A 27,042-nucleotide genomic window follows, 5' to 3' on the forward strand; every position below is an offset into this window, starting at 1 on the left:
AAAAAGGAGCTATAAACTATTGGGAATCTCTAACTGGTTAGAGTGAAGGAAGGCTTCCTGGAGGAGGTAATGTGTAAGCTGAGGCCTAGGAAGGAGAATGAAGAAGAAAGAAAACAGCATATAAAAAGACCAGGAGATGAGCAGTATATCAGGTTCTTCAAAGAAGTGGAGCTTGGCATACCAGGGAGTGTTATAAGCAAGCAGCATGCTGAGAAACAGTGGAGATGTAAGATCATGAAGGGCTTTACAGAGTATATTAAATTTAGATTTTATCTTAAAAACAAAAGTAAACAGGGGCGCCTGGGTGGCGCAGTTGGTTAAGCGTCCGACTTCAACCAGGTCACGATCTCGCGGTCCGTGAGTTCGAGCCCCGCGTCAGGCTCTGGGCTGATGGCTCAGAGCCTGGAGCCTGTTTCCGATTCTGTGTCTCCCTCTCTCTCTGCCCCTCCCCCGTTCATGCTCTGTCTCTCTCTGTCCCAAAAATAAATAAATGTTGAAAAAAAAAATAAAAAAAAAAACCACAAAAGTAAACAAGAAAATATCTGCAAATTAGCATTTTAGAAAGACTATGCAGACGAAAAGCTGAAAATATACTGAAGGATATCAAGATTAGAAGGAGAAATAGAGTTCAGAGCTGCTGAAATAATTTAAGAAGCCTGAACTAGTGTACAGGAAGTGTTGAAATAGAGCAGTGGGTAGGTTTGGAGATAGAAGGTAGAACCTAAAGGACTTGAATGGGTGTGAAAATTGAGAGAAGAATCAAGGATGATTCCTAGAAAACTGGTTGGATGATGGTGCCAATTACGGTGAGGGGTAGCAGCAGTTGTTGAGAGACAGTAGGGTTCAGTGTAAGATGATGTGACTTGGAAGTGTCTGAAGGATAGCTAAGAAGAGTTCTATGTTTTTGGATCTACTGACTAAGATCTGAGTTGGTGATAAAGATTTCTTCTATTCTCTATGAAATGAGAGGTAATCTGAGAATGAAAAGGACCATAAGACTTTTCAGGCAAAATTAAAGATGCATACCATGATTTATGATAATATCAGGGTTGTATACTTTTTTTTTTCCTTCCTAGCTTTGCCCAGAGACTAGGTGTATACGTGCAAAAGGCAGGTAACTGGATTAATCAGAATTAGGCTTTTTCCAGGTGGCTGTAACAGTGGAAATAGAGGGAATGGAGATGAGGCTGAGGATAATAGCATGAGAATGGGAGAAGATGAAATGGGAGAAGGTGGATTAGCAGAGAAACTAAAGGTATCTTCCAGGTGAAGTAAGAGATTTAGATGAAATGGAGAGTGTGGTCAAAACTAAAAATTTCAGATTTAATTAAAAGAGCCAGGACGGAGTGCATGAGGCCTAGGGAGTTGGACCAAAATGGATATATATGGCAACAAATGTTACATAAAGAAAAGCATTTTATATCTAACACACTAAATTAAAAAGCAAACACCTAGAACAAAACAAGGATACCCACTTCTATCGACACAGTACTAGGACACAGTACTAGAAGGCCTGGTCAGATCAACTAAGCAAGAAAAATAAAGGAATCCTGAGGTGCCTGGCTGACTCAGTCATTAGAGCGCAAGACTCCTGATTTTGGGGTTGTGAGTTTGAGTTCACGTTGGGTGTAGAGATTACTTAAAAAAAAAAAAAGAAAAGGAATGTCAACTGTAAAAGAAGAAGTAAAATGATCTCTATTCATAGACAACATGATCTTATATGTAAAAAACCCTAAAGATCCCACAAAAATCTGTAAGAACTAATAAATGAATTCAGCATTATTATAGGATACAAAACAAACATGCAAAAATCAATTGCGTTTCTGAACACTAACAATGAACAATCCAAAAAGGAAATTTAGAAAACAGTTTCATTTACAATAGCATCAAAAAAGAAAAAGAAATTTAGGAATAAACTTTACCAAGGAGGTGAAAGAAATATATACTGAAAGCCACAAAATGCTGCCTAAAGAAATTCGAGACACCAATAGATGGAAAAACATCTCACAGATTGGTAGACTTAACATCAAAATGTCAATACTCCCCAAAGTGATCTACAGATTCAACGTAATCCTTATGACAATCCCAATGACATTTTCTTGCAGACAAAAAAATAAAAAATAAAAAAAATCATCCTATCAAGCAACCCAGAATAGCCAAACAGTCTTGAAAAGGAAAAACAAGGGGTACCTGGGTGGCTCAGTTAAGCATCCAACTCGATTTTGGCTCAGGTCACGGTCTCATGGTTCAGTTCATGGTATTAGGCTACGCACTGTTAGCACAGAGCCTGCTTGGGATTCTATCTCTCTTCCCGCCCCTCCCTTGCTCATACATGGGCACGTGTACCCTCTCGCAAAATAAATACACTTAAAAAAAAAAAGAAAATACACTTAAAAAAAAAGTTGGAGGTCTCACACTTCCTGATTTCAAATTTTGCTACAAAGCTACAGTAAATCAAACAAGTGTGGTAATGGCATAAAGACAGAAATATAGACCAACAGAATAGAATAGAAAGCCCAAAACCTTACAGATATGATCAAATTACTTTTGACAAGGGTTCCAAGACTATTCGATGGGGAAAAGACATTTCAACAAATGGTGTTGAGAAAACGGACTTTCCACATGCAAAAAAAAAGAAACTGGACCCCTATTTTATACCACATACAAAAACTAACTCAAAGTGGGTCAAAGACCTAAACATATGGGCTGAAATTACAAAACTCTTAAAGAAAACATAGGCAAAGAGCTTCAAAACATTGAATTTGGCAATGATTTCTTGGATATGATACCAAAAGCATAGGCAATAAAAGAGAAAGGTGGCCTTCATCAAATTTAAAACTGTTGTCCATCAAGGGACCCTACCAATAGAGTGGAAGACAATTCACAGAATGGGAGAAAGTATTTGCAAATCATTTATCTGACAAGGGACTGACATCCAGAATATATAAAGAATTCTTACAGCTTAACAATAAAAACACAAACAACTCAATTTAAAAATGGGCAAAGGACATAAACAAAGTGATATACGAATGGTCAATAATCACATGAAAAGATGTTCAACATCACCAGTCATTAGGGAAGTGCATATCAAAACCACAATGAGATACCACTTCTCACTCATTACGATGCCTATTATCAAAAATACAAAAAATAACAAGTGTTGGTAAAGATGTGAAGAAATTGGGACACTTATGCATGGCTGATACATAATGGTGCAGCCACTGTGTAAGATGGTATGGTGATTCCTCAAAATATTCAATAAGGAAGTATCTCATGACCCGGCAATTCCAATTCTGGGTATATACTCAAGACACACAAAGGTAAGGACTCAAATTTGCTACCTATGTTCATAGCATATTAATCACAATAGTCAAAAGAATAAAGAAACTCAATGTTGTAGATGAATATTTGGATAAGCAAAATGTGGTATATATGTATAATGACATATTATTTAGTTTTAAAAAGAAAGGAAGTTTTGACACATGCTACCAACATGGATGATCCTTGAAAATATTAAGTGAAATAAGTCAGTCACAAAAGGACAAATATTATATAATTCCACTTATATAAGGTACTTAAATAGTCAAATTCATGAAGGTAGAAAGTAGAATGGTAGTTGCTAGGAGCTGGGGGTATGGGGAGTTAGCTATGAATTCAGAGTTTCAGTTGGGGAAGAAGAAAAGTTCTGGAGATGGATGGTAGTGATGGTTGGACAATGTGGATGTACTTAATGCCACAGAACTGCACACTTAAAAATGGTTAAAATGGTAAATTTTATGTTATGCACATTTAAAACAATAAAAACAAATAAGAAAGAAAACAGGAGGACAAATCTTAATGACCTTATACTTGGCAATGGTTTCCTAAGTATGACACCAAAAGCACAACCAACAAAAAGAAAGAATAGAAAAAAAAGAAAAAGAAAAAAAAAACTGAAAACAAGATTCAAAACCTGTGCACCAAGTGACACTATCAAAAAGTGAACAGATAACCCACAGAAAGGGAGAAGGTATCTGCAAATCATGTATCTGACAGTGGTCTACTATCCAGAATATATAAAACACTCCTACATCTTAACAAAAAGACAAGCAACTCAATTTTAAAAATGGTGAAAGGTTTGAACAGACATTCCTCCAAAGGAAATACAGAAATTGTTAACAAGTATATGAAAAGATATTAACATCATTAGTTGTTAAGGAAATGCAAATCAAAATCAAGCACAATGAGATATCACTTCACTCCACTAGGATGGCTGCTAAAAAAAGAACATAACAAGTACTGGCAAAGCAGTGGAGAAATTAGAACCCCAATGCATTGCTGGTGGGAATGTAAAATGGTGCAATTTCTGTAGAGAACAGTTTGTAGAGGTTCCTCAAAAACATCAAATTACCATACAACTCTGAAATTCTACTCTTAGGTACAGAATCAAAAGAACTGAAAACAAGCGTTCAAACAAAAACACGCGCATTAATTGTTCATATCAATTGTTCATGCCAAAAAAAATGGAAATGATCCAACTTTTCATCAACTGATGATGAGATAAACAAAATGTGGTATTATCCATATGATGGTATAACACTTAGCCATAAAAAATGAAGTACTGTCACATGCTACATGGATAAACCTCGAAAACATTATGCTAAGTGAAAGAAGCCAGACACAAAGGCTACATATTTTATGATTCCATTTACATGAAATATCCAGAATAGGCAAATCCATTGAAACAGAAAGATTAGCTATTGGCAAGATCTGTGAAGAGGGGGAAATAGGGAGTGATTGTTTAATAAGTACAAGGTTTCCTTTTGGGGTGATGAAAATGTGAAACAAGAAAGTAGTGACGGTCACACAACACTGTTAAGTGTATGAATGCTAATAAATTGTACACTTTAAAGTGGTTAATATGGTGAATTTTATGTTGTGCGGGTTTTACCTCAATTTTTTAAAAAACTCCCTCATCATCACTCTTACCTGGCAGTTAATATCAGCTCTATATTGTAGCAAGACTGTGACTAGTTCTTTATGTCCTCGATCACATGCCCAATGGAGTAGAGTTCTGCCCTAAAAACACAAAAATTGAGATAAATGAATTTCTTAATCCAGTTATGAGACCATGTAAAATACCTTTTTTTTGGTTGAGAATTGTATTTTTATTTATTTTATCTTACTTGAGTAATGTTACACACAATGTTACATTAGTTTCAGGTGTACACCATAGTGATTCAACTTCTCTATATGTTATGCTATGCTCACCACAAGCATAGCTACCATCTGTCACCATGCAATGTTATTACAAGATCACTGACTATATTCCCTATGCTGTGCCTTTAATTCCTGTGATTTACTGATTCCATAACTAAAAGTCTGTATATCCCACTCCCCTTCACCCATTTTTCCTATAACCCCACCCCCTTCCTTCTGAGAGCCATCAGTTTGTTCTCTATATTTATAGGTCTGAGTCTGCTTTTTGTTTATTCATTTGTTTTTAGATTCCACATGAGTGAAATCGTATGATATTTGTCTTTATTAGTCTGATCTATTTCACTTAGCATAATACCCTCTAGATCCATCCATATTGTCTTGCCAAATGGCAAGATCTCATCCTTTTTTACAAGAGCTTAATTCCTGTGTGTGTGTGTGTGTGTGTACATATAGATATACCACACCTTCTTTATCCATTCATCTATCAATGGACACTTAGGATGCTTCCATATCTTCGCTATTGTACATAATTCTGCAATAAACATAGGGGTGCATATATCTTTTCAAAGTAGTGTTTTCATTTTCTTTGAGTAAATACCCAGTAGAGAAATGACTGGATAATACAGTATTTCTATTTTTAAGTTTCTGAGCCTCCATGCTGTTTTTCAAAGTAGCTGCATCAATTTATATTCCACCAACAACGCAGGAGGGTTCCTTTTCCTCCACATCCTCAATAGCACTTATTTTTGCTTGTTTTTTATTTTAGCCACTCTGTCAGGTGTAAGGTGATATCTCATTGCAGTTTTAATTTGATTTTCCCTGATGATTACTAATGTTGACCGTCTTTTCATGTGTCTATTGGCCATCTATATGTCTTTGGGAAAATGTTTATTCAGGTCCTCTGCTCACTTTTTAATTGGGTTGTTTATTTTAGTGTTCAGGCATATGAGTTCTTTATATATTTTGGATATTAACCCCTCATTGGATATATCACTTGGAAATATCTTTTCCCATTCAGTAGCTTGCCTTTTTGTTTTGCTTTGCTATGCATAGCTTTTTATTTTGCTATAGTCCCAATAGTTTATCTTTGCTTTTGTTTCCGTTGTCTTAGGAGACTTATCTAGAAAAATGTTGCTATGGTTGATGTCAGTGAAATTACTGCCTGTGTTCTCTTCTGGGATTTTTAAGATTTCAGGTCTTACATTTAGGTCTTTAATCAATTTTGAGCTTAATTTTGTGGATGGTGTAAGAAAATGGTATAGTTTCATTCTTTCATATGTAGCTGTCTACTCTTCTCAGCACCATTTACTGAAGAGACTATCTTTGCCCTATTGTATATTTTTGTCTTTATCATAGATTGACCATAAGAGCATGGGTTTATATTTGAGCTGTTTCATTGATCTATGTGTCTATTTTGTACCAATACCATACTGTTTTGAATACTACAGCTATGTAGTATATCTTGAAATCTAAAATTATGATACCTACAGCTTTTTCTTTCTCACAATTGCTTTGGTTATTTGGGCTCTTGTGTGGTTCCATCCAAATTTTAGGATTATTTGTTCTCATTCTGTGGATAATATTGTTGGTATTTTGATAGGGATTGCACTGAATCTGTAGATTGCTTTGGGTTGTATGAACATTTTAACAATATTGATTCTTCCAATCCATGAGCAGAAGATAGCTTTCCATTTGTTTGTGTTGTCTTCAATTTCTTTCATTAATGTTTTACAGTTTTTAGAGTACAGGTCTTTTATCTCCTTGGTTAAGTTTATTCCTAGGTATTTTATTATTTTTGGTGTAATTGTAAATGAAATTATTTCTTAATTTGTTACTTTGTTATTTATTAGTATACAGAAACACTATTGATTTCTGGAGATTAATTTTATATCTTGTAACCTCACTGAATTCATTTATCAGTTCTAATGGTTTTTATGGTGGAACCTTTAGGGTTTTCTATGCAGAGTATCATCTCATCTGCAAATAGTGACAGTTTAACTTCTTCCTTACCAATATGGATGCCTTTTATTTCTTTTTCTTGTCTGAAAAGAAATCCTACCATGGCTAGGATTTCTAGTACTATGTTGGATAAAGTGGTGAGAGTGGATATCCTTGTCTTGTTCCTGATCTTAGAGGAAAACTCTGTTTTTCACCACTGAGTATCATGTTAGCTGTCAGTTTTTCATACATGCTTTTTCTTATGTTGAGGTATTTTCTCCCTAAACCCACTTTGCTGAGTTTCTGTCATGAACAGACGTTAAATTTTGTCAAATGCTTTTTCTGCATCTATTAAGATGATATGATTTCATCCTTCATTTTGTTGATGTGGTATCATGTTGATTAATTTATGAATCCTGAACCATCCTTGAATCCCCAAAATAAATCCCACTTGATCGTGGTGAATGATCCTTTTAATGTATTATGAATGTGGTTGCTAATATTTCGCTGAGGATTTTTGCACCTGTGTTCATCATGAAGATTGAACCACAGTTTTCTTTTTTGGTGGCATCTTTGTCTAATTTTGGTGTCAGGATAGCACTGGCCTCGTAGAATATATTTTAAAGTTTTCTTTCCCCTTTATTTTTTGGAATAGTTTAAGAACAATAAGAATTAACTCTTTAAATGTTTGATAGAATTCGCCTATGGATCTATCTGGTCCTGCACTTTATTTTTTTCATAGTTTTTGATCACCAATTTGCTAGAGTTTCAGATTTTCTATTTCTTCCTGATTTAATTTTGGAAGAGTGTATGTCTATAGGAATTTATCCACTTTCTCTAGGTTGGCCAATTTGTTGGCATATAATTTTTCATAGCAGTCTCTTAAAATCATTTGTATTTTTGTAGTGTCAATTGTCACTTCTCTTTCATTTCTCACTTTATTTATTTGGGTCTTTTTATTTATTTTTTCTTAAGGAGTCTGGATAAGTGTTTATCAATTTTATTTATCTTTTCAAAGAACCTCCTCCTGGTTTCATTGTGTTTTTCTTGTTTTCTTTTCTTTTTTTTAGTCTTTAGGTCATCAGGTCATTTCTTTCTGCTCTGCTCTTTATTATTTCCTTTCTTCTATTCACTTTAGGCTTTGTTCTTCTTTTTCTAGTTCTTTTAGGTGTATGGTTAGATTGTTTATTGGAGCTTTTTCTTGTTTCTTGAGGCAGGCCTTTATTGCTATATATGTCCTTCTCAGAACTGTTTTTGCTGCATCCAAAAGATTTTGGACCTTTGTGTTTTCATTTTCATTTGTCTCCATGTATTTTTTTTTCTTGACTTCGTTGACACTTTGGCTGTTTAGTATTATGTTGTTTAGACTCCACGTGTTTGTGTTTTTTCCAGTTTTTTTCTTGTAACTGATGTCTAGTTTCATACTATTGTTGATGAGAAAAACGCATGGTGTGACTGCGATGTTCTTAAGTTAATTGAGACTTGTTTTGTGGCTTAACACAGGATCTGTTCTAGAGAATATCCCATGTGCACTTGAAAAAATGTACATTCTGTTGTTTTTGGATGGAATGTTCTGTATACATCTATTATAGCCATCTGGTATACTGTGTCATTCAAATATACTGCCTCTTTATTGATTTTCTGCCTAAAACTATCCATTGATGTAAGGGGGGTGTTAAATTTCCTACTATTACTGTATTACCATCAATTTCTCTCTTCATGTCCATTAGCATTTGCTTTATGTATTTAGGTGCTCCAATGTTAGGTGCATAGATATTTACAATTCTTATATCTTCTTATTGGATTGATCCCTTTATCATTATGTAATGATGCTCTTCTATGTTCCTTTAGTCTTTGTTTTAAAATCTATTTTGTCTGATAGAAGTATTGCTATCCCAGCTTGCTTTTTGCTTCCATTTGAATGGTAAATGTTTTCCCATCTTTTCACTTTCAGTCTGTATGTATCTTTAGATCAGAGGTGAGTTTCTTATAGGCAGCATATAGATCGGTCTTTTTTTTATTTCTTTTAATGTTTGTTTATTTTTGAGAAAGAGAGAGACAGAGCACGAGCAGGGGAGGGGCAGAAAGAGAGACACACACACAGAATCCGAAGCAGGCTCTAGGTTCTGAGCTGTCAGCACAGAGCCTGACATGGGGCTTGAACTCACGAACCGTGAGATTATGACCTGAGCTGAAGTCAGACGCTTCAAGGACTGAGCCACCCAGGCGCACCAGATGGGCCTTGTTTTTTATCCATCTTGTCACCCTGTGTCTTTCAAATGGAGCATTTAGGCCATTAAAGTAATTATTGATAGGTATGTACTAAAAGATGCAATGTCTTAAGAAAGACAAAGTAATATGTAAAACTGTAGGTTGATTATCCTAAGCATGCTTGATATAAAATGTTCTATGGAAAGAAGGTAGACTTTTCTAAATTAATTGGAACTCCTGAGTTGTACTCTGGAATCCATTATGCACTAGCCCAATGACTTACTTCAGCCTGATCCATTTCCTCACCTATGAAGTGAAGAAAAGGATACTACTAAAACAGTAACACCAATAGTATTTGTTGAATGAATGAGCTATAAGATAATGCCTTATTAATTTTAAAGTAGTTTACACATGTAAAGAATAGTTTTCTTGAATTATTATGGTTACTTCTTCTGGTGAAAGAAACCTTGTGGATAAAATATGAATACTTAAATGTAGGTAGAAATCATAATCAGTATACCTAAATTTACCCAAATATATTCCTTAAAATGCAAGAAAATTTAATCAGTTTGAAACTAAGCATTGCTCATTAATATCCCAAATTTCGCTCTGAAATATCTAAAAAAACACTAACACAGTCTGCTAGTGCCTATCTTCAAATGTTGCACTTGCAAAACAGAATAGATGATAAACTGTTAGGAGACCAAGTACTAAATATGAAACATTAGTTTTAATCATTGTCTACCTAAGACTCACAGTCACTATCAACAGGTTAATTCTATTCTCCACGGTCAGAAAATCTTGATTTAGTTAATTAAAGAAGCTCACTTGGTCTAAAGAATAAAAAAACTCCTAGAAGCTAAGGCCTTTTCTGAAGAAATGAGTGATGCATAGTTTAACACTATTCTTTGAGGGTGGTAGTGATGTCATTTTTAAAGAATGGAATGTTTTTCTACATTAAGTAGAAATCTCTATGTCATTTTAGAAAAGATTTAAGAAGATGTAAGTTGGGACAAAGATGGTTTTAAAAGTAAAAACCACCTTTCAAGAAAGCTTTTCTAAACCCACTTTTTACTCTTTGTCTTTCAGACTCTGTTCAAGCACCTAGTAGTTCAACTAATTAAACCAGGTCTATTCTTGAAACAAACAAACAAAACAAAGCCAACTTCTTCCCTACAAATTATCCTTCTTTTTTTCTTTCATTTACTCAATTTGTTTATATTTACTTGTGAGTATGTTTTCCTATAGGCTTACACAAAATCCAAAGAGGCAGGAAAGAAGAAAATTTTTAAATGTGGGCAAATTATTCACAATTTGTTATAGTAAGCTATTGTGTTCAGAGCCCAGTAAGAATTTTGTTTAATGAAAACAGTTCTAAAAACTAAGTAAAAAATGTATCGTTGAGTAAAGAGTCTCATATGTTAAAATTTCTGTAGCTCTTAATGTGTAGTGACCTGCTGTTATTAAGGCATGAATTCCAAAACCCTTAATATGGACAATCAGATATCCTAATAAGACTCGGGAAAAATACCAATGTATAAAGTATTCTATAGTTCTATTTAACTGTTTCATAGCTTTTACATTAAAAGAATCAGATAGAATTTCAAAGTCTCCATCTTCAACCTAATTTTAAGTGTACATTTTACGACTATGAAGTTAAACTATTAATAAGAATTACTGCATAGTCAAAACGATGTGTGATATACTTACACAGAACACCTACCAAAATACCAAACAGTGAAGTAAGAAAACATAGTATTAATAAATCTAGTACTTTTACCTCAAACTGTACAGATAATTTCTACTTCTTAACCAAGTTCCTGATTTCTCCTTAGGTTTAACCCAATAGGGTTATATCGACTAATGCTAAAATATAAATCTTTAGCTGTTGCAATGGGAAAGCAGACAAGCAACACATTTTACTGTTAATGGGAGATATATTTTAAATTTCCCATATGTGGTGCCAAAAATTTACTTTAAGAGAAACACCTATGACTGGACCTCAGTAGTGATTTTCACTTTAGATATATTTTCCAGAACGGTAGCACGAGTATAGCAATGTTTTAAGAGGATGATGTGCTCTCAGACATTTACACTATGCTTTTTAATACGTTTTTTGACCTGTGATGTAATTAATTTTTGTAACACATTATTTTAATGGTACACTAATTAACCTTGAATTAGAATGAATTCCCTGACAATGACTTTCTGTAGAAGTGCTGAAAATATCTTACATTAAGACCACCTAATGATTAATATCTTTATGCAGTATTAAGAAGCTCAAAACAAGAGCAAGATTAAACATACTTGTAAATAAGCAAAGATAAATCAGGCTTTGGAAATTTTGCTTTCAAAATGTTCTATACTTAAAAGAACAAAGACCAGCACAACCAGGTGTCTGAATGCAATAACTCTTTACTTCAAATTATAAAGTTCCCTTAAACACGCTCTAATTTGAGATTATTAATTCAAGTAATAACATAAGCAGTAATTTGCAGAGATGCCAACCTCAAAACCATTCAGGACAAAATCACGAAGTAAACACCTGTGGTTTCTTTTCTTTCTCTTTGTTAACCACAAACACATCTGGACCAACACAATGCAATTATTAAATTATTTTAGATACAGGATTTACAACTCTCCTCCAAAAGAAAAACCATGAATTAGGAGCACATTAAAGCTGTAGTTGCTTACAGACTATCCAAATTCATAAAGTAGTTTATGCATTTTTTATATAATTGCTTTATCTTCTATAAATGATAAAATCTCCTACACATTTTCAAATTAAATATATTTTTACTGCTACCACAAAAGGTGACAATCTTTGTTTCTAGTTTTAACAACTCTCTTAAAAAATATCTTACAAGTATTTAGGAGAATAGAGGGAAAGCCATTATTAAAAGGAATCTGTGGCCATAAGAAGACTTACAAGCACTATTTGGAGAGCTCTGGATAAATTCTGGAATTCAAATACAGTTAACACACAGGGGGTAAAAAAGAAAAGAGTTCTCATCTGTTAACCACGGGTGCAGATACTGTCCTACCTCAGACAGATGAATGACTTAAGTGCTTGGAAAGTGCAGGGTGGCAGCTAACCTATTAAGTGGTATTACTTTCATACCTTCTCGAAAATACAGAGCAGGTCTTAATATTCTAAATGCTTCTTTGATATCCTTAGTTACTTGCCCTTATAAACTGTAGAATTTTTTAAAACTAGATTTTCTCCTGATGTACAAATTAAACAAAAAGAGAATGCATTATAAAATGAGTCTTGATGTTCTTATAGTATTTTGTGAACAGACACAAAACATACACCATACAAAAACAAAAACCTGGCAAAATGGATATGCTTAAATTTCTAAGAGCTGTCACTTGCCATTCTGTGCAAATGAAATATGGTAAACAAATCGACTTGAATTTCTCTCTGCAAAAGAACTGTATTTAAATTGACAATTGTAGTAGAGGCTGACGTCAGCTACCAATAACCTTCCACGTCTCTATCTCCTCTATCCTATCCTTATCTTCCACCTTTTGCTGCTGCTGTAGCAGCTGGCTACAGTGACAATTCCTCACCTGCAAGCACCAGAAACCACACAATGTCACAATCTCTCTCAATAATGAATCGACAATGTTGTTTGAAAAACTTAAATACAGGGGCGCCTGGGCAGCTCAGTTGGTTAAGTGTCCGACTTCAGCTCAGGTCATGATCTCACGGTTTGTGAGTTCGGGCCCGGTGCCGGGCTCTGTGCTGACAGCTTGGAGCCTGTAGCCTGCTTCGAATTCTGTGTCTCCCTCTCTCTCTGCCCCTCCCCTGCTCATACTCAGTCTCTCAAAAATAAATAAATGTTAAAAAAAAAATTAAAAAACAAAAAAACTTAAATACAGGATTAGGACTGGGAGGCAGTTTAAGGTCTCCAAATGTACCTAGCATGGAAGTCAGCGGCTCCCTGTAGGATAATTTATTTACCAGCATTAAGAAGAACACCACACACCAATATGTGTGATACATATTTAAAATGAGCAACTACTTGATCTCTTTCACTGGCTAAGATCTAAGGTAAAGAGAAATGGTGTTGCTGAGTTATCAGGGAATTGAGAAGGATTAAAAAAAAAATCTTTTCACAAGGAGTTACTAAGCCATGCTGGTAGCAACTTAAGAGTGAAGAAATAAGTAAAGGAGATATTACTTTATCCTGTATAAAATAAGTAATAATAGCAATAATAAGTTGCCATGAAAACCACCCATGTGTCCATCACAAGACAATAGATTAAGTAATAATATATTATTTTGAGGGAATATTATTTGCCAATATAAAAAAAAGAATTGATTTACACAACAAAATGGGTGAATCTCAAAAACATTACACTAAATGGAAGAAAACTTACACAAAAAGTATTATGATTCCATTTATATAAAGTTCTAGAACACATAAAATCAATCTATGGTAGAAAACGTGTTAGAATAGTGGTTACCTTTCTGGAATTAGAAGAACAAACCAGCTGGGAAGGGGCATGAGGGAAATTTCTGGGGGTGATAGTAATGTTCTATATCTCGACAGGAGCTTCAGTAACATAGGTATATGCATTTATCAAAATTAATCGAATGTGCAGTTAAGACTTGTGCATTTCACTGTTTGTAAATGCGATCTTAAAAATCAAACTAATACTGAATTGTAGTTAATGATGTGATGCTGAAGCATTTAGATGGAAGCAAAATACTCTGAAATGCATCAAATGAGATAGATCGATTGATGGATAGAAAGGTGGATAGATACTTATAAAGCAAGCATAGTAAAATATTAGTGGTAGAATCTAGGTGGTAGGTATATAGATGTTCACTGTAAAACCCTTTCAACTTTGTTGTACATTTAAAACTTTTCATAATAAAGTGCTGGGAAAAAATGAAACAAAAATTTGTTACACCCACATTCACAGCAACATTATTCATAACAGCCAAAATATGAAAGCAACTCAAGTGTCCAAGGACAGATATTTGGATAAACAAAATGTGGTATATACATACAATGCAATACTATATAAATACATATAAAAGGAAGGAAATTCTGACACACGCGAGAACATGGATGAACCTGAAGACGTTATGCTAAGTGAAACGAGCCAGTCATAAAGGACAAATATTTGTGATCCCATTTACATGAGATATCTAAAGTAGTCAAATTCACAGAGATACAAAGTAGAATGGTGGTTGCCAGGGGGTAGAGATCAGGGAGGGATGGGGAGTTAGTGTTTAACCCAGAATTTCAGGTGGAGAAGATGAAAAAGTTCTGGAGGTGGATGGTGGTGGTAGTTGCACAACAATGTGAACGTATTTAGTGCCACAGAACTGCACACTTAAAAATGGTTAAGATGGTAAATTTTATGTTATGTACATGTTACCACAATAAAAATAAATAAAAAGTAAGTTGCCAAAAAGAGCATAAGATTTAAACTACTTTTACTATTTTTCTGATTTTGTATTAATTCTGAGTTTCTGATGTAAAGTTAGGCTACATTTTGAAATGGTGCTGCTGCATTAATGCAAATGAAACTAATATGACAGTTTAGAATGCACTTCTCAATTATTAGTGTGAATGAACAAATTCCTTCAAATTACTATTTAAATAAAATAAATATACAACCGAAATAACGTATACTCAAATGTAGAGAGTTATTTTAAAAAATACATTTTGTTCCTTTCTCAAATCCTAAATAAAACCATAAATTTAGCCTCAGTGTATGGACTCTGCTTCTTAAACCTTTTGTTAGGTTTATGTTCTCAATTTTACCAGGTTTTTCAGCAGTTTCTAAGGCAAAAGCATGTAAATTATATTGTGATATGAGCCACAAATTCAAAACAAAGCAAGAAGGGAAAGGAGTGAAGAGAAAGGTAACTTCCTTCAAAGCATTTGAAAGAATCAATAAACATGGAAAATGGTACAGAAAAGTTAACTACAAAACTTTTTTGTTATGGGAAACACAACGTCCTAATTACTGTATCAGCTGGAAACACCACACAATTTTCTCATATTAGAAATACATGTCTTACCAAACCACAAGAGACTCTTAAATACAGAGAACAAACTGAGGGTGGACGGGAGTGTGGGGAGAGGGAAAATGGGTGATGGGCATTGAGGAGGGTACTTGTTGGGATGAGCACTGGGTATTGTATGTAAGCCAATCTGACAATAAATTATATTAAAAACAAAGAAATAGGGGCGCCTGGGTGGCTCAGTCGGTTAAGCGGCCGACTTCGGCTCAGGTCATAATCTCGTGGTCCGTGAGTTCAAGCCCTGCATCGGGCTCTGTGCTGACAGCTCGGAGCCTGGAGCCTGTTTCAGATTCTGTCTCCCTCTCTCTGACCCTCCCCCATTCATGCTCTGTCTCTCTCTGTCTCAAAAATAAATAAACGTTAAAAAAAATTTAAAAAAACAAAAAACAAAGAAATACATGCTTTACTATATTAGTAATTACAACTTGAATAAATTACACACACACACACACACACACACACACACACACACACACCAGGAACTATACTTATTCATAATAAATTAACTTCATTATAAAATATGATTATTTTAAATACATTTTATATATAGGTTCATATGCCATGATAGTTATAGATCCAAATATACATACATATATATTTCCAGCAGTATATGACTGTTTATTTCAATATGTGGAAATGCAAGCAAATCATTTATGACTATAAATTAAATTTCTATGACTTTGACTTATCATTTTATGACTATAATTAAATTTCTTTATGAGCTTATAGCAAATTTTAAGTGCAATAAATGTAATTTTTAGTCATCTAAGGGCAAGAATGAAATTGGGCTGAACTTGCTGGATGAACATTTTAAATAAAGTCATATACCACCCCAAAGAATCCTAGGCAATCAGTAATGAAATCTCTCAAGCTCAAATATCAAATAGATAGACACAAAGAACTGGATGTCCTTTCAAAACTGTAATTGTCACCCAACTTATTATAGCAGGGAAATGCCTTTTTTTTTTTTAATAAAGGGGTTAAAAGTATTTTTTTAGCAATTTAATTCTGACATTGCATACTTTTAGCTCATCATCAAGGCTTAACAAGTTGTTTTATTTGCTAGAGCTTTAAAAGTCATGAAGCAATACCATTTATTTTATTTAGGATGTTAAGTTTGATTCTAATTTTAAGCTCTCATTTCCCTCATGTTCTTAAATTAATTCATACCAATCCCTGATTAATAATAAAAGTCTTGCCATCAGTATTCAAGGCCCAGCCTGAGATGTCATGGCTGAGAGGGCAGAAATCTGCTTGGAGCAATGAGAGAACCCAACTGAATTCTTGGCGTCTCAGTCTATGAATGTGTAAGCACTTCATCTGTTCATGGAAACACAATGTTCTGGCAGGCTGGGGGTGAAGGTAGCTGCATGGGTAACAAAGTGGAAGATCTGGGAAGCCATACTACACCAGAGTAACCGAATGACAGAAGCAATACATTTTATCAGTTCCTTTTATCTTTAAAAAAAATTGTGTTAGTGGAAGCTATTTGTGTTCTAGACATTTTATTCCTATGACTGCTGTCCAATGATCTTTGCAAAGGTCATGTGTAGATTTGCCTTTTAGGACTATTTGATAAAAGAAATTGTTGCAAATCAGAGCATAACACTAGCAGGGTCAACTGGAAATTGTACGTCCTTCTTAAATCCAGTGGCAAAAAGAACACTCTCTCAGACCCCCATTTCCACTTAGCAATTATATGTATTTGACAACTCTGATTTAGTTCCTGTCTGTAAAATGAGGATAGCATCTACTTACAGGATTGTTGGGAAGATAAGTGAAAATACTCTGTGAACTAAAACACACACCATATAAAGTTTATTATTTGAAAGATGGAAAGTTCTCATAGGGAACATCTAGTACATGCACAATACATTCCAGGGAAAAAGTGACCTTGCAAAGTTAAGTGAACTTCGAGTTTCCAGTTCCAAATATAAGGAGGCTGAAAGTTGCCACTCCATCCTAACAACAAGCAAAATGCTGAACAGATTGAAAAATCAACTATTCTTGGATCCATAAGAGAGGGGAGGACACAGGGCAAATCACTGCCCCCAAGACTAAAGAGACAGACAGGTGACTCGACTTTGTAGAGCAGAGCTTCACAAGTGAAAACCACCCAAGGAACCAGTGCCAGGCAGAAAAACCGGACTATAATGACAAATTGCTAAAGGCTCGGTGCAGACAACTCTTGAGAGTTAAAAACTCCAGGGGATCTACTCATGGTGGGGAAGGTAGAAATCTTTGTGAGATTTACCTCCAGGAGCTTGGCCAGGTTCCCAAAATAACTTTCAAAGAAAACTCCCCTCCCACTTCTGGAGGGGGAAATGAATCCTTCTAAAATATGCCAGAGCACTCTGTTCTTAACAAGGCCTGCCTTCAGGGAAAACTAGTTAACTAGTGTCTAACTTGCTGGGGTATTATCAGAGCCAACTGACCTGGAGTAAGAGAAATACTCAAATCTAGCCCACTCTAGCCATCCTATTCCACCTAAACAGGGAGGAAAAAAAGAAACACTTGTTGGGATTCACAGTCCAGACGCATAGACTCATTAAAGACTGAGACCTAATCATAGGCCAACAGAGCCCTTCCCCTCCCCCACGCCTTGCCACCACATTACTAAAGGACTATTTTAAATGGTTCCCTTTACCTGGTATATGATGTATAGCTATCAGTAAAAATTACAAAGCATACCAAAGGGCAAAAAACACAATTCAAAGACAGCAATTATTGGAACCAAACATGGCAAAGATACTGGAATTATCAGGCTAAGAATTTAAAACTATGATTAATATGCTAAAAACTCTAACAGATAAAATGGACAGCGTGCAAGAACAGATGGACAATGTAAACCAGGAGATAGAAATCCTAAAGAAGAACAAAAAGAAATGCTAGAGATTAAAAAAAAATAGTAACAGAAATAAATAATGCCTTTGATGGGCTTACTAGTGGCCTGGATACAGCTAAGGAAAGAATCTCTGAGCTAGAAGATATATCCAACAGAATCCTAAAAAACTGAAAAGCAAAGAGAACAAAGACTGAAAAAAAACAGAATAGAATATCCAAGTACTGTGTAAAAACTAAAAGAGGTGTGACGTATACATAATGGGGACACCAGAAGGAGAAGAAACAAAAGGCACAGAAGAAGAATATAAAACAATGACGATTTCCTGCAAATGAATGCTGCACACCAAGCCACAGATCCAGGAAGGTCAGGGGCGCACGGGTGGCTCAGTCAGTTAAGCATCTGACTTCGGCTCAGGTCATGATCTCATGGTTCACAGGTTCAAGCCCTGTGTCAGGTTAGGCAATGATGGTGAGGAGGCTGTTTGGGATTCTCACTCTCTGCCCCTCCCCTGCTCTCACTTTCTCTCTCTCATGATAAATAAAAATAAACAAACAAAAAAAAATATATATATATATTACATGTGTATATACACGTATATACACATGTAATATATATATACATGTATATATACATGTAATATATATATATATGTCAAAAAACCTACACCTAGACACATTATTTTCAAATCATAAAAAGTCAAAGACAAAGAAAAATCCTAAAAGACGTCAGAGGAAAAAAATCCTTACTTATAAATGAACAAAGATAAGAATTACATCTGATTCCTCCTCAGAAACCATGCAGACAATAAGAGAGTGGAGTGAAATATTTTAAGTGTTTTGAAAAAAAAGCTCCACCAACCTAGAATTATGTATCCTGAGAAATTCTCCTTCAAAAATGAAGGCAAACAAAAATTGAGGGAATTTGTTGTCAGCAGACTTTGGAAAAATGTTAAAAGAAGTTCTTTAGAGAGAAGGAAAATAATAACTTGGATCTACATAAAGAAAACGAGAAGAGAGAAGAAGCAATAAGTGAAGGCAAAATAAAAACTTTTGTTTTCTTATTTTTCATTGATCTAACAGATAACAGTTTGTTATGTGTGTCCAGTATTGTTTAAGTACTTTATACACATTAACATAATCCTCAAAACAACGCTAACACAGGTACCATCACAATCCCCATTTTACACATTAGGAAACTGAGACACAGAATAAATGTGACAAAAGTCACATAGCTAGGAAATGATAGTGCCAAGACTTGAACCCATGTAGTCTAGCTCACCACAATTATACTGCTTCTAATTATTCACTGAATCATTCATTAGTTCATCAAATATTTATTGAGCATATTGAATGGAATATGCCAAAAACTCTGATAAAACATTTTCAACAAGGAAGATGTCAAAATATTTATCTTTCTCAAGAAGCTACTGAAAGAAATGCGCCATCAAAACTGTGAACCAAATAAAAAAGGAAGCTACTGAAGGAGACACTTCATCCAAACAAGGAAGTAAACAATAAAAGATAAAGACCCAGGATCCAGAAAACAGAAGAATCCAGGAGAGAAGGGAAGAGAATTCCCAGGACAGTGGTAAAGCATCATCCCAGGATGACATCTATGCAACAGGCCTAGAGAGCAACCAATGGAGATTAAAGAAGAAAGGAGAGTTCCAGAAGGGCTACCACTAAAACAATATGGGATTGATTACCTGATGTGTTTGCACATCTGCAGAGAAGACCTCTTTTGGGCAATTTGAGGAAAGAATTAATGATAGAAACACAGAAGATATAACACAAAAAAACAAAAAAGAAGCAACTATTAGCCTTAAGAAAAACAGAATGCTGTGCCATGGTATATAGACTGCATTATTCATAATTTATAATTATTCATTTCCTTCCCACCATTGCACCATAATCAGAATAGGCTTTCTACCATACAGACTTGGAGTTTGGCCTCATGACTTGCTTTGGCTGAAGGAATGTGAGTAGATGTGACACATGCTACTCCCACGCGGAAGTTTTAAATGTATGCGTGGGGTCTGATTCTGTCTGCCTTTAGTTCTGCCCCAGATAGTGTTTATCCACTAAGACTGGATCTCAATATGAGAATGAGAAGACAGCTGAATTAAGATGAACTGAACCCAAATAAGGCCAGCAAACCCAGCTAAGCCTGGACTGATCCCAAACTCTTTTGAAATATGAGCAAGAGGGGCACCTGGGTGGCGCAGTCGGTTAAGCGTCCGACTTCAACCAGGTCACGATCTCACGGTCCGTGAGTTCGAGCCCCGCGTTGGGCTCTGGGCTGATGGCTCAGAGCCTGGAGCCTGTTTCCGATTCTGTGTCTCCCTCTCTCTCTGCCCCTCGCCCGTTCATGCTCTGTCTCTCTCTGTCCCAAAAATAAATAAACGTTGGAAAAAAAAAGAAAATTAAAAAAAAAAGAAATATGAGCAAGAAATAAATGTAGTTATTAGCCACTGAAATCTGGCTAACAGCAAAAGCTGACTAGTACATACAGTACCACCTATGGCTCAGCAATGAACATAATTTACATAGTAATAACAACATAATTACTTTATAGCTATATTACAATTATAAAATAATATTTTAACATTGATTCTATAGAGATGCAATCAGAAAGCTGAAACTAAAAGTTGTGATATAGTTGTTAGGAGGGTGGGGAGAGAAGGAGTGGGGAATATGAGTAAAACAGCTAAATCCTAATAAAACATAGAGGAAAATCAATAAGAGATATAAGTATATTATTTAGATATAAGTATATTATACTTATATCAAGAGATATAAGTATATTATTTAGAATTCTGCAGGTAAGTTGCAAAAGAAACAACTAAAAGAATTGAGAGTTTTTGCCTCAAGGGAGCTAGAATCAATGTGAGAAGGGTGCAAGCAAAGGAATACGTTTTTTTGTACTATAGTACTTATAGTACTAATTTTCTTTGAACTACCTGCATGTATTAATTTTATAAAAATCTTAACTCACAAGTACAAAAATAAAAAACAATAAAATCAAGGAAAGCAGTCACACCTGATTTAGTGGGACAAAAATATAGTCTAATCCAGAAAGGCAAAAAAACCCATCCTAGTGGGAATCAAAAGACCTGGTTTTAGTGGCACCTGGGTGGCTCAGTCGGTTAAGTGTCTGACTCCTAATTTCGGCTCAGGTCATGATCTTACGGTTGGTAGGATTGAGCCCCATGTCGGGCTCTGCGCGGACAGTACAGAGCCTGCTTGGGATTCTCTCTCCCCCTCTCTCTCTGCCCCTCCCCTGCTCACACACATGTGGACATGCAGGCCCTCTCTCTCAAAAATAGACATAAAAAAAACAAAGCCTAAAAAAAAACCGACCTGGTTTTATTATTTCACAATCTACTTTTCTCCACCCACATCTCTCTTAGCTGTTTGTTTCATTACTTAGGGGAGAACACAACTGTTACTGGTCCCCCTTTCCTGCAGAATTATAGTCTTATATTTTCAGTTCCGGATGTCATTGACAATATGTATTACAGGAAAGATATCGCCTGAAAATGAGGTAAAAATAAGGCCTAACCTGTATAAAGAGCTCTCAATTAATACATACATTGATTATTTATCTACTCCTCACATTATCTATGATCACTGCAAGAAGCACCTCCTAACAATCACCACCTTTTGGTCATTTCAATCATTTTACACTGCATTATCAAAGAGTAAGTAAAATGATTAAAACTGAATTAGTAAATTTTATTCCCTATTTTAACAACTGTAACTCAGGGACAGTTTAAGCTCTGTATGTCAACAGTTTTATTCACAAACCAAATAAATTAAAAAGTAATATATTTTACAAAATAATTTAGTACAGACTCCCTTTAAGTAGCGGGGTCACATTTAAATGAATGGATTTACCAAAATTCTGACACACAGTATTCTAGAAATATATTTACTGAGCAAAGGACAATATACTTGGTCAAAATGCAATGACAGTGGGGTGTCTGTGTGGCTCAGTTGGTTAAGCATCTGACTTCAGCTCAGGTCATGATCTCACGGTTTGCGAGTTCGAGCCCCACGCTAGGCTCTGTGCTGACAGCTCAGAGCCTGGAGCTGCTTCAGATTCTGTGTCTCCCTATTTCTCTGCTTCCAAATAAATAAACATTAAAAAAAAATCTTTACGGGCGCCTGGGTGGCTCCATTGTTTAAGTGTCCGACTTCAGCTCAGGTCATGATCTCACAGTCCGTGAGTTTGAGCCCTGCGTCGGGCTCTGTGCGGACAGCTCAGAGCCTGGCGCCTGCTTCAGATTCTATGTCTCCCTCTCTCTCTGACCCTCCCCCATTCATGCTCTGTCTCTCTCTGTCTCAAAAATAAACAAACATTAGTGCTCCCTTCGGCAGCACATATACTAAAAATAAACAAACATTAAATTAAAAAAAATGTCTTTTAAATCTTTAAATAAAAAAAAAGTACGATAGAAGTGATGATAGAAGATGTGAAAACTATTTAAAAATATTTTTATATAATCTATAGATTTCACTTATTAAGTTAACAGTCTCTCCCTTTATTGTGAAGAAACAAGTTACTTGACTGCACCAAGCTTCAGCTAGTAACTTACACAACATCAACAGAAAGATGATGGACACATACATAGAAAGCTTCTTAACTGAGTGACACTATCTCACATAAACATTCTGATACAATCTTACACTGTATTTTGAGTTGTAGTTCATAAGCCATTTCGAAAAAAAACACTGGGGCAGAACAGCAGGCATAAAAAAAAATTAACAAGGCATGTTTTCCATACCTCTTCATCTTTCATATTCACATCCATATTTTTCGATTTGATGACTTTGGTTATATGGTCAATGTTGTTTTCCCTGCAGTAATCAAATATGTTTTTGTCTTCTTCCCTAAGTAGAGTAAAAATAAAAAGTGTTTTACTAGGTAATTCATAAAAGTTACATATTTTTAACATAACTTGTTTACTGCTGACAAACATCAATGGAATTTCTGTTTTCATGAAGAATTTTACATGAACAATAATGGATTTTCCATAAGACATAATATATCCCATCTCTAAAGTTGTTAGCAACTATAATTACAGGGAAAAGTTTTATCTGCTTTAACAAGTTACACTAATACAATGATATAACACTTTAGTACATTTTTCTCAGCCCTCTTCCTCTCCCCAGTTCCTTTTTACACACTGACAGGCACAAATTTCCTGACTCAGAATTTTCAGTAGTAGCACTGCAGTAACAAGGTTACTTACTATTGTCTATACAGAGGTTTTAAAAAATCAGGACACTGCTTATTACTTTTCTTACAGGATAACAGAATAAGCTGATTGCTGCTACTCAAGTTCATGCAAACACACACACACACACACACACACACAATCACACACACTCACACACACACACACACACACACACACACACACAAATGTAATTTTCTTAAAGGAAAGACAAAAAGCAATTTTCCTAAGGAAAAGATAATTAAAACATCACAAAATTCACAATCTTTTATGAGATATTAGAAACAAAGACTAGGAACAAAAACTGGGAAGCATACTATGTACAAGTGCTCTTCTAAGTATACTGATCGACTAAATTCATTCACTCTTATCCAACAACTTCACACAAAAAAGAAACAGGTAAGGAGAAACTATATGACCTGCAAAATGGCATCACATTTATTGAAGGTAGAACAAGAGCTAGAACTCACTCAGATCAGCTGGTTTTGTATATGGTATGTTTTTCTATTGTACTGAGCTACATCTAGACTAGCCAGCTAGTCTATTCTACAACCTAATGTAGAAGTTAACATGAGATCTATGAGTTCTCTGAAACAGTATACAGAATTGTGTAAATGTGTGTGCATTTTTCTGAGCGTGCTGTGTGTATGTGGGGGTAAGGGATAGCATCAATGAGAGTCTCAAAAAATCAGTAATTCTCAAAAGGACCAGTAATTTGGAATATTATCCATGAAACTGTTCTATATGTGGACTACACATTCTGGACAGGCATAAAAGAACGCAAGATGAATTTCAAAAATTATACTAATATGTTTTACAACCTGCAGGGCCATAGCTTCTATTCATCACTAATGCAAGCACTTGGCCATAGGAGTCTTCCTATCTTAAAAGCCAATTTAAATACTTTATACCCTATAAAAAGTTATTTCCACTCAGAGGTAATTAACTTAAAACACACTACTTTAGCATTAACCATTTAAGCTTTCCTTATGCAAGTGATGTTTTTAACTGGGCATCTACTACATGCAAAGGCACTGGGCAAGATTCCGTTTAGTAACAGATGAACAAGAAACTTTACATTCAATACAGTTAGGATGATAAAATCCATATACAATTAACATAAAATAAAAATGGATCTTTAAAAAGGCTTATACGAGTACACAGGGGAAACAGCCTGCTTTAAGCTGGAGAAAAAGAGGTAGATTTCCAGGAAGAAAAAGAACGTATGGTCTCTCGAAAATGTCCATTTTACAGAAGAGAAAATGCTTTTCCAGATCACTTTTTCTGAAAGAAAATAGCTAAGTCTGAGGCCAAAACCCCAGAAAGGAGAAGTATGATTTTTAAAATTAAGGCTGCATATAATACCACTTCAGCTATATTTATCACACACAAAAAAACCACTGTTTCTATGAAAAAGCATATTAAGAATTCTGACTTGGGAATAAGAGGGACCTGTTTTCCTCCAATCCAATAAGACAGAGCACTCTAATTCAAGAGGCAGCAACTTTATGAGAGAAAGGACTGTATCATTTGAAGTCATAACAAAAAATACACTATTCCCTAGTTGTTTTGAACTTGGAAATAATGGAAAGTTAGTGGTGAGGAGCAGAAAGGAAAGTAAGGAAGATCCCTGGGATGTAAGTTACCCATACCCCGTAACGCATAAGGGTTATTCACAGATGAGAGGATTTTCTGAATCTATAAGGTCTCTCTTCCTGAATCTCAAATGTGTATGTATACTTAGGCCATAAGCAGTAAGAGTAAATATAGTACAAACTTATTTAAAATTTTATTTTACTCATTTTACATTTTCAATATTTACTATATGTAGCACTTACATAAATTATTTTGTTTTGATATGTGAATGTTTTGGAGGGCAGGAACTTTTTTTTTTTATCTGAATACCAGTTTATCATCTGTTATCACCACAAAGTATGTCGGGCACATAAAGGACTTAAAAAATACTTACGGGTAGAATACACAATGCAAATTAAATATGAAAAAGAAATTTAGTAAAATCACCACAAATGTATTACAAAGTTAAGTGACTAAGATAAAAAAGAAAATTGACACTCTTGGGCTTAGTTACTAATACAGTTCTCCCTGCTCCAAGTTTTGACTCTTCCATGCCAGCAACCAAGCTGTCTTTATACAATGTCACCACCTAGTGTCCCAAATGAAGAAACATCTGGAGCAACAACTTTCCACATCTCTTTTCTTGTCAGCAAGATTACGTACAGTTTACAAATCAAATTCTCTTTTCCCCTCTACATTTCCCTGTTAATAAAGTATTCCATGGGCAATCTTTTCCTCTATAAACACACTTACTTTAAATAAAACGTGCAAATGAACTCAGCCATTACCAAATACAGTAGAGCCTAAATAAATGTTAGTTCTCTTCCACATCTTCTCACTTTATCTTCCTTTCTCTCATAATTCTTGGCCAGCTATCTTCCTCTCTTTGCTGAATATGAGTGATAACATGACCGTATCCATTCTCTATGGATAAGCATGAGTTATGGCCAAGATGCTACCCTCAAGGATATCCCAATATCCCTAGCAAAAGACAGAATGTCTCTCTCTACTCCAAATTTTTGGAAATTGACAGAATACACAATTGTGTATCTGAAGGGAAGAAAAGTCACTGGTTTTCTCTGAAATTCTTTTGAAATATGAGAACACACCCTTATGGAAAGAGGAATGGTGTTTAAGTATGGTTGTCTTTCATCAATTATAGGAAGAACAGATCCTTGCACACTCATAAAAATATTATCTGTACCACTTTCTACAAAGGTTGCATTTTCCTACCAAAAGAATATTTCAGGGGTGCCTGAGTGGCTCAGTCAGTTAAGTGTCCGACTCTTGATTTCGGCTCAGGTCATGATCTCACAGCTTGTGAGATTGAGCCTCCCAATGGGTTCTGCACTGACAGCATGGAGCCTGCTTGGGATTCCCTCCCTCCCTCCATCACTCCCTCCCTTCTTCTCTCTCTCTCTCTCTCTCTCTCTCTGCCCCTCCTCCACTCTCGCACATGCTCTCTCTCAAAAATAAACAAAGAATACTTCAAACAAGTCTCATAACAAGCCACCTAAAGTCCATTAGCTACTATTTCACCTATTCTATAGAATTAAAAAAACACATTTATGGGACTAGCTCAGATATCTATTTCCTAGATATATTCAATAAATATTCAATTCAATTTATATATTAAGCAACTCACAATCAGATAAAAAATAGAATGCCAGTAAATAGGCAATGAAAAATTATTTAAGGAAGGAAAACACAGAGTAAGCCAGTACCCACACAAATATAAATAAACAAATGTCACTAATCCTCAAACTAAGGAATGTGGACCTGCATGCTCTGTGGAGGCACACAAAGACCTTTACAGGGATATGCAGGTAATTGAGATGCTGGGGTGGCTCAGCTGGTTGAGTGTCCAACTCTTGATTTTGGCTCAGATCATGATCCCAGGATCATGGGACCAAGCCCTATGTTGGGCTCTGAGCTGAGCATGGAGCCTGCTTGAGATTCTCTCTCTCTCCCCACAGCCCCCCCCCC

The 27,042-nt window shown here is 35.3% G+C and overlaps 1 protein-coding gene across 8 annotated transcripts in view; it reads right to left on the minus strand.

The window, feature by feature from the left end:
* ACBD6 (acyl-CoA binding domain containing 6) overlaps positions 1 to 27,042 on the minus strand; it is a 213,509-nt gene that overhangs the window by 101,202 nt on the left and 85,265 nt on the right. For all 8 annotated transcript variants that reach the window (XM_040446488.1, XM_040446493.1, XM_040446487.1 and 5 more), the window contains 2 exons: positions 23,029 to 23,134; positions 4,969 to 5,058 (listed from right to left, as the gene is read on the minus strand). In XM_040446488.1, the coding sequence (XP_040302422.1) occupies positions 4,969 to 5,058; positions 23,029 to 23,134 (196 nt within the window). The remainder of the gene's footprint in view (positions 1 to 4,968; positions 5,059 to 23,028; positions 23,135 to 27,042) is intronic.

The sequence above is a fragment of the Herpailurus yagouaroundi genome, unplaced genomic scaffold (genome assembly GCF_014898765.1).
Source record: "Herpailurus yagouaroundi ecotype Mexico unplaced genomic scaffold, PumYag 195, whole genome shotgun sequence".
Lineage (NCBI taxonomy): Eukaryota > Metazoa > Chordata > Mammalia > Carnivora > Felidae > Herpailurus > Herpailurus yagouaroundi.